Here is a 9,507-nt window from a genome sequence, read left to right as displayed (position 1 = left end):
ATCGAGATGCTAGAAATCAAGGTTTAATCCAAAGGAGAGATGAAGTTTCATTATACTATGGACCCTTAATGACTACGAATGGTGGATATTCAATGTACGATCCACATCGGGCAATGCGACAATTGAGTTACGTCCAAGAAGAACCTCATTTAGATGAAAAAAATCCGTTCTTTATTGTGAACATGGCTGAATGCACCACGTCCCAAAAAACTATTAACGTCTCTTACGCTCCAGCACCAACTCAAGAACATTGGGACGAAAGAAGAGGTACCAGTAAAATCGATGTGAGTCTTTTGGACGAGGTGACCACCAGTCATGAAGCTAGTGAGAAATACATGACGTGGTACTTGGTTTGTCTCGTCCTACTGTGATTAGGGGACCGACTGCTGAAGACTTGGCATCGAAAGACCCAGCAACAAGTCTTAAGTTCTTTATAAGTATTTTAGAGTTGCTCTTACTGTTTTAAGATTACATTATCGAATCATTCTATTAATTGTTTGTTGTTTAATTGAAAATAGAAGGAGCAGTTGAAGACCTTTGTGAAGGTGTTGTGTTGCACGAAAGACAGAAGAGAGCCTTTGTCGATTGAAGAGCAAAGCAAGCACATTGACTATGCTTGCAATATTGACAATGAGGATGCCCATGAATTGTTCAAGCAAGATGATGCTAAAGTAAAGAGGGAAGAAAAAGCCAGGAGTGAATCACAATCCAAGATGAATGCTAACAAAAAGAGGACTCGTAGCGGTCGTGGTGGTGAAGGTAGTAGTAGTAGTAGTGTTCCTAAACGGGGTCGGGGTCGTGGTCAGGGTCGTGGTCGGGGTCGTGAATGAATCCTTTCCTTCTTTATTTCTTTATGTTGTGGTGGACAAATGTTTAAGTTAATGGTTGGACAAATGTTTTTTTAAGGTTTATGGGACATGTTTTCGTATTTTGGACAAAAAGTGATGGATTTCTAGTTGTTGAATGAATGGTTTGTTTAGCTATGTAAAGTTTCAATACTTATGCCGGAAGGATTTGTTAAGTTACAGTGCCGACCACACCAGGGACGGCAAGGTTTTGAACTGTCATACTGCCGACCCTGACACCAGAAATTATTTGCAAACCAGGGCGGCAGGGTAATCAGATCAAAACCTAGCAGGCTTCTCAAAAGACGGCAGGGTATTATATTATAGACCATGTCGTCTATGTGTTGCAGCAAATACCTTCTCCTGATGCCTAAAATCATCAAAGGTCGGCATGGTTATAAATTATGTTCCTTGCCGACCACATCATGGCCGGCACGCTAGTGACCAAATACCGTTCTGACGGTTAAACAGAAAATTGCATGTTCTCTTGATGCCTAAAAGTCATAAAGTCGGCATGGTAATAAATTTCCTATCCTGCCGGCCTTATTATAGCCGACATGTTAATGACCAAATACATTTCCGGCGATTACAAAGAAGAAAATGATCTCCTGATGCCTAAAATCATCATAAGGTCGACATGGTAACAAAATTTCGACCCTGCCGGCCGAACTTAGTCGGCGTACTGGGGAAATAAAAACCGTGCCGGCGGATTCAAATTTCAAATTTTTACAAGTACAATTGCATTGATTGACTTGTACTTATACGCTATAACGACCAAATTTGGGCACCATCATATCAATACACTACTTATCTCCACAAAACAACACACAACTATTTGCATATACTCTCCAAAGCTCATATCATCATACACTCCATTTAACTCACCAATAACTCTCTACATATAACAATGACTTCATTTGATTCTAATGAATATTTGGAAATCACCAAAGCTTGGTATGCGGAAAAACAACTTAGACGTCAATCCTCCGAAAGGGTGGATTCCACAACCTTTTGAGCTAGGGTACACACCAAATTTAGCCAAGAGTTTGGTAATCCTAATGCAAGAAGTGTTCAAGAAGTCCATGAGAGGCACCTAGTCATCGAAAACGCGATACTTGCTTTTTTATCTCTCCAACCTCGGATTTTTAACACTCGCCCCTTCACCTTGTCCGTTGCACAATTTGTAAGTAATTTTGTGGTTTATTTTACGTGATCCATGTTGTTTTATCTTCCAATGAAACACCACTAACAAATGTAAGTTTGTTTTTGTGTTTTTGTAGCACGAAGTTGTGAAAGCGCGCTACTTGGAGGAAAAGGGGGAAGCATTCGCATTCGATGCAAGTTATCACTTCATGGCAGAAAGAATTCCGGAGGATAACCCGGACTACTTGGATGTTGTATCGTCTTCGGAGGAGGAAGATTGATGGCTTTAGAAGTTGTTGTATAGGTTTTATGGGTATACCTCTATGTAAACCCTCACGAGACTATAATTCGTCCACTAGGGTCGCCAAGGGGTTCAAAGGCTTGATGCACATGCTAAGTGCATTCGTTTTTCCGTCGACAAGGAGTTGTATTTTATGTTTCAATCAATGTAGTAACCAAAATTGCATGAATAAAGTGAATTGCATCTATTATAATTCAGTTTTTTTTTTGGGATAACCAAAGTCGGCAAGGTTATAAGATTACTACAGTGCCGGCTAAATTCTAGCCGGCAAGGTAAGAAAGTTAATAAATGCCGACTAAAAAAATCCGACAAAGTAATAAATCAATACCATGCCGACTACCTACGCATTTATAACAGTCTCTTGTGTGTCAAAAAAATATTACAGTCGGCATCTTCTTCATTCGTATACCTTGCCGGCCATACTAGGTCGGCACTTTCTTCATTCGTCGACCTTGCCGGCCTAGTATGGTCGGCATGATCTTCATTAGTCGACCTTGCCGACCTTTCAAACTTTCAGAACTGAAAGTGTGGATTTTTTTTCTTTGATTTTAAGTATGATTTCATACAACAGATGTGCAATCACATTTTAGAAGTGTTTCGGTTGTGTACTTCATTTTCGTTGCATGAGATATTCTCAAAAAAAAAAAAGAAAAATCTCATCAAAAATCATCCCACAAAAGTTCAGTCAAAAACAAAATTTCATAACTTCAATTCCTAAGTTTTAATCTAAACTCAATTAATTACCTAATCAGAATTTTTAGTGTTAATTAAACAAGGACATTAGCCATTTAGAAAATATAAGGTTAAGGGGTGGCTTGGTTTTACTTCATAATGACCAGATTTTATCTTATTGGGTATACCGCAATTAATCTGGGTATACCCCAATCAAGCCAGGATAAATAACTAACCCATATCTATCTACGTACTTGAAAGAAATTTGGGACGGGTTCATCAGGTAATTCGTGATAACTCAATTAGAATGAAGGGCCACATGTATAATGCCTTAGATGATTTGTGAATTTTGAATTTCTTTAGATTGAAGCATAGATCTTGCAAGCACTCTGTTCCAATTGAAGTTACTTGGACGCCGCCTAATCCAGGTGAGCTTATGATCTGTTGTGATGGTGCATCACTTGGCAACCCGGGCCAAGCTGGTTCTGGTGTAGTTTTTCGTGATTCTAACTCGGCAGTTTTGGGAGTTTTGTGCGTTGGACTGGGCTGGCAGACCAACTTCTATGCTGAAGTTTGTGCGGTTATCTATGGCGCAGTTGTTGCTCAAAGATGGAATGTCAAAAATCTATGCGTCAGATCGGATTCGATGAGTTGCATTTTTGCTCTCCAAAAAGGAGAGTTGTCGTGGCAGCTAATGCAGAAGTGGAGAATGGCGAAGAGTTTTTACAACAATATTAGTTATGTTCATAGTTACAGAGAGGCTAATTTTTCAGCTGATGCCTCGGCCAAACAAGCTTGTTTGTTGGCTGAGGAAAATTATGAGTTTTATGAGGGTAGGCCAGGTTTTATTCAATCTGTTGAATGGCCTGAAGAGGTTTATTTTCGTTTTAAATAGATTTTATTGGCGTGCAGTCTTTTGGCTTAGCGCTAATATAGTCTAGTCCCTGTACAGATTCGTTTTTTTATTCTATTTTTGTTGACCGAGTAAAAAAAAAAAGTACTTGAAAGAAATTCACAAATAAAAGGTTCAATCGAGAGACAATATACCAAAACACAAGTTCATACACCATTTGTCAGTAAATACCTTGATCCATTAACCCACAAATCATAACCTAACCTTAGAACTCAGACAACCACAAAACAACAAGGAAACATTGAAATCATATTCAAAATACAAAATTAGAGAACAACAACTCCTGATTCACACAACCTTCTTTTATTTATCTGTTTCTTAATTTCTTCCGTACACCATAACCCTAAACAGGAACATAAATTGCAAATAATTCAAGAAATTACAAAGTACAGTGACCCAAATTTTGATTGGAGTAGTCCATAGAGAATCCCCAATCTAAACAACAGAACCAATAACAGGGTACTTAGCTTCAAATTTCTTCTCCCAATCGTTAAGAACACCCATTTCTTTCTCAGAGAGACCATCTAAAGAAGCACAAATATCTTCATCATTTTTACTCATCTTAGCCAAAGCTCTACTTGCATCTTTACCAGCAAACATACAGTAAGATCCACCAGGACCGTAGAAACTTTTCCCAGTTGTAACATCAAATATCTTTCCTTTTAATGCCACGTAAATTGGTTTGCTTGCATCCGAACCATCAAATTGTTTAAGCTGTTGTATAGTTAACTCCATGATTGAATCGATTCGATCCGTAGAAAGAGGTGCGTATTAGGATTTTGATTTTGCAGAGATGAATTTGAGAATTTGAGAAATCGGGGAAGAAATGAAAGGGTCTGGGTTATTATACAGGCCTTGATACAAGATGCGTCAATCTTGACCGTTGGATACTCATTATTTATTTATTCTGGACCATACAAACAGAGACCGGAGTCGGAGTATTTAAGATTTAAGAGACCTAAAGGTCAAATAGTCTGACTGAGGATCTCTACGAAGTCTAAAACCAAACCCTTAATCCATTTCCCAGATTTCGAAGGTTAGTTGATTTTTAACTCTGGTATTTATTTCATCTGGATTCTAATGCATAGAGACTACTTATTTACTTTATATGATGATTGAGTGCTGTAGGAAGTAGGAATCTTGATTCACATTTCTTGGTAATTTATATGTTTGATTGTGTAATCTTGAGAAACCTTGATTACAAATACATGACCCTAGACTTTTGGGTGTTTGTTTATACTTCATAACAATTGTATAATTTGATAGTTAATATGTACGGTTTCGAGTTTAACCTTTCCAAGATCAACTGCACCTTCGAAATTCATGGTTTCTACCGACGTAGATATTATATGACAAATGTTCGACAGAATGTTGGTGAGGGATCACATTGCTAGGAGACTGATTACTTGGCACATAGGCTTGGGGTGTTCAACTGGAGTTTATTTGTTATGTTGAGAACTGTTATAGAGATTGTGTGATTCTAGGGAACTTGATGTACTGATTAGGTTTTGAAATGTTATAATCGTTTTTGAAATTCCATCCGACTTCTATGTTTTAATCCTTGCAGGTAGATTGACATAAAAATGTTTATAAGGAAACCCCCACTTCCTCGGATGCTCCTAAACAACGTCTCTTGCATGAGAAATGCCCAATTAATTCTTCGCAACATCAACGCCTCAGTTCACGATGGAGGTGCGCTTGTGTTAACAGGAGCAAATGGTGCGGGGAAATCCACATTTTTACGAATGTTAGCTTGTTTCTCACGACCATCGGCTGGAGAGATCCTGTGGAATGGGCATGACATCACAAAGTCAGGAGTTTTTGAGCAATACAAACTCCAACTCAACTGGTTATCCCTCAAAGATGCTGTCAAAGAGAAGTTCACTGTTCTGGATAACGTTCAATGGTTTGAAGTCCTTGAAGGCAAGTCTGGTAAATCAAAGGCAGCTTTGGAACTCATGGGTCTAGGCCGACTTATTAATGAGAAGGCAAGGATGCTTTCCATGGGTCAAAGGAAAAGACTCCAGCTTGCTAGAGTAGTAGCACTTGACCGTCCAATTTGGTTGCTCGATGAACCGTCAGTGGCATTGGATACTGAAGGTGTGAAATTGCTTGAGCACATTATTGCTGAGCATCGAAAGAAAGGTGGGATCGTGTTCGTCGCAACTCATTTACCTATCCAGATCGATGATGCGATGATTTTGAGGTTGCCAGAGAGGTTCCCAAGAAGGAAAACCATGGTGGATTTGCTTGATTGATTATGAAGTGGTGTATTGAGAGGGTTACTTGGGGGTTTTGTTTTGTGGTATTGGGAGCGGGACCTTTTTAGTCATTGACTAATCAATTCACTCATTCCTTAACACGGCGTGCTCCCAATTTGTCACCGAGTATTAGACTCTGGAGACACACCTGGACTTGTAAAAAAACCAAGAACGGTTAAGCAAAAAGGGTCCTTACGTTGATTAACTGTTGAAATAATTATGATCATCTCATGACAAAGACCAATATTTCATCAAGAGCATCATGATGCACAATTTTCCTATCAACTGCATGCTTGATCTGTCTGTCTATTCATTTATCAGCCATTGTTCTTATAACCACAACAGAAGCTTAAGACAGAAATCAAGCAAAATACACATTTCTTTACGGGAAACATTTTTCAAATCATTAGTTGCCAAAATCATTTTTTGAGAGCATGCGACGCAATGTTCTCAAGTTGCGGAATAAAACGATGCGTATGTAAGTCAAGCACCAAGGTGAGATAATTGTATTTCTAATTGGCTTTATTCGAGTTGTATGCAGATTATGGATGGATTGCAAGACATGCAACAGAGACTAAACCAGCTTGACCGTGTTAGAGAGAACGTCGCACAAACCAATTTCTGCAACACTTTTTCTTACCCGACTTTAGATCGTAGTTATGATCATTTACCCATTCAAAGGGAAGAGTCATGGGAAAGAGAACCTATTGTAGCCAATGGTGGTAAGCGTGTGAACGTTAGAAAACTTGCACAGAAATTATACAAGTTGGAAGATGATGGAGCCTCAGAAGAGCTTGTCGATGAAATTAGTAGGACCATCCATATGGAACTTAAACGACGTCGTGATAAAGGTTGGGAAACTGACGACGATTCTTATTACGGTGAGTCTGAAAATGAAGACGAAGATGATTTTGTTGAAAAGGACCAATCTTTGGAGATATTTGATGACATTAGTGTAGTTGACTCAACTCTTGATCTTTATAATGATCAAGCACCTATTCAAAAGGTATATGAGTATGATGAAACTAGTGTTTTACAGAACTTTGCAACAAGGTTTGAGTCTAACGAAGATGAGTGTGTTGAGAATGAAACCGATATGACCAATATTGTGGAAGACCCAATTGATCTTGCAAAGGATTGTAATGATGATGTTAATGCCGAGACTTTAGTTAAGGTAGAAACGGATGAAGAATGGTCGCAAGGTTTGATAGAGGACCATGATACACAAGAGGTGAATAATTCACTTGAGTTTTTCAAGGATGAAGAGGATTCCGTGATACAAGAGATTGTGATAGGTTTGTCTAACCCTTTGCATATTGTTTCTTCTCCTTTACCTCTTATTGGTTTGAATTTATGTGCTTCGAGAATATTGTTGAATGACTTTGTTTCTCGATTTCTGCCATTAGAGATACTTGATTCTCTTACTATGCAGGTTTTGGAACAAGAAACCCTGGAAGTTTCTGAATTCTATATTATTTACCCACTTCCAAGTGTGGATAAGAATAAGTGTGGGGGAAACTTTTATCGGTTAATAGCTTCATTTCTGTTTTATATTACTAATATTTGTGTGAAGCTAGTGTTTGCGAACCAGGTGCTATGGGTGGATCCCCAACTTTTCCGATTGTTGGTGTATGGAGAATTCGTCTTGCAAGTCGAGCTGACGACTTTAAACCAAGCGCTAAGTGGGAGGCAACCCACTGGTTTTGTGTATCTATCTCTATCTTTTTATTTCTCTAGTATTTTATCTTTATTTTCTTATTTTGGATATTTGCATATCAAAACTCCAACTTTTAGAGATTTTTGAACAGTTTAGAATAAACACTAGCCTTTTTAAGTAGATGGAATTTTTTCTTGACGATGAGGTATATATTGGCTGAGTTGGGATTAGATGCCAACTAAATAGCTTGTTTAGTGTTTATCCTCTATTGTTCAGAAATAGCTATTAGTTGGAGTATCAATTTTTATTATGTATTTTATTTTCTTATTGTGTATATATATCATGTTATGAAATTCCCATCTTGAACTTTACTTTGATTGACTAAATTTTACATTGAGGACAATGTAAAGTTTAAGTGTGGGGGAGTGTTCTCATATAGAGTTTTTAGCCTTGTTAGTTTTCCCTTGTGTTTATAAGAAAAAAAAAAGTAGAAAAACTAAGAAATAAAGAAGATGATAAACTCCTAAGTCTAGAAACTTGTGCTCTACACTAATGGAAACATTATGGTTGTAGGAGTTGAGAAACCCATTAGTAGAGTCTATTCATATAAAAATAAATAAAATATAAAAACAAATAACATGATAGTTGTCACCATATCTCGGAGTCTTCACCATATCATGTTCTATTTTTATTTTTCCATATTTATCTATTGTTTCTCTAAGTGATTTGGTGGGGCACCAGCATCGAATTGTTGTCACTGCTAGGATGAAATAGAGTGATTGAGTTACTACAAAAGAAAAAAGAAAAAAGAGACGAAACCAATTTGACCAAACGGTGTACAAAAAAAAGAAAAGATTGACACTTGGATAGCAATATGTGTGTGTTCTCCCTGTCTCTGTCGCCTAAACAAGCGTGGAATGCAGGATCCATGGGAATTACCATGTAATCTGCTGACAAGAATCATGCGCTTGGATCAAAAAGATCCAATCATGTTGTCGATTTGAAAAAGAGAAAAAAAATTTTAAAAAGAAAGGAAAAAGAAGAAAAAAATATTATTATTGTGTTGAATAAAACCGATCACTGGTTCCCTTGTATATGCCAGTGAATTGATCTAGAATTAAGTTTGTCGGCCGTTGGTTCCCTTGTATATGCCAGTTGTGTTGATATTAGAATTCAAACCGGCAGCTCAATCCAATAGGATTTTTAGGTTTTTTTTGGCAGTGACCTTCAGACAGATATGGGAAACACCGTTCACCTTAGTCAACAGTCCGCCACCATCTACTTTCTATATTCATCTTCTTAATCTTTCATGTGATTGTGGTTGATTAGATTCCGAGTATTGTGGTTGTGTTCAACTTTCCGAATGAAACTATATCACTAATTTATGAATTGGATTTGAAAGTGGGTACTTCCTCCTGTAATCATCGATAGTGTGCCAATTACAAAATGTTTAATGTCATTTTTAGACTTTTCACAGGTGGCTGGAGTTTGGAAGTATAGGTTTTGTAGGTACACCTCTTGTAAACCTTCACGAGACTATAACTTGTCCATTAGGGAAACCTAGGGGTTTAAAGGCTTGTTATACGTGCTAAGTGTGACTGTAGCCTCGACGACACGGAGTTGTATGTATGTTTTGGAATTGTTTTGTTTGATTTGCTCGAGGACTAGCAAAGTCTAAGTGTGGGGGAATTTGATAAGTGTCATAATCACCTTGA

General features: G+C 37.8%; 2 protein-coding genes across 2 annotated transcripts; one reads left to right on the top strand and one right to left on the bottom strand.

Moving 5' to 3' along the window:
* Positions 1–4,034: 4,034 nt before the first annotated feature.
* Positions 4,035–4,693, bottom strand: LOC113297890 (probable steroid-binding protein 3). Its single transcript, XM_026546460.1, has one exon. It carries the CDS (start codon positions 4,607–4,609, stop codon positions 4,310–4,312), a length of 300 nt encoding a protein of 99 aa, XP_026402245.1. The 5' UTR covers positions 4,610–4,693; the 3' UTR covers positions 4,035–4,309.
* LOC113297889 (ABC transporter I family member 1-like) lies at positions 4,693–6,384 on the top strand. The gene is made up of 2 exons (XM_026546459.1): positions 4,693–4,910; positions 5,442–6,384. The coding sequence occupies exon 2, from the start codon at positions 5,458–5,460 to the stop codon at positions 6,130–6,132; it is 675 nt and encodes a 224-aa protein (XP_026402244.1). The 5' UTR covers positions 4,693–4,910; positions 5,442–5,457; the 3' UTR covers positions 6,133–6,384.
* Positions 6,385–9,507: the final 3,123 nt, after the last annotated feature.

The sequence above is a fragment of the Papaver somniferum genome, chromosome 7, assembly GCF_003573695.1.
Source record: "Papaver somniferum cultivar HN1 chromosome 7, ASM357369v1, whole genome shotgun sequence".
Classification (NCBI taxonomy): Eukaryota; Viridiplantae; Streptophyta; class Magnoliopsida; order Ranunculales; family Papaveraceae; genus Papaver; species Papaver somniferum.
This window is presented reverse-complemented; position numbering and strand designations above follow the sequence as displayed.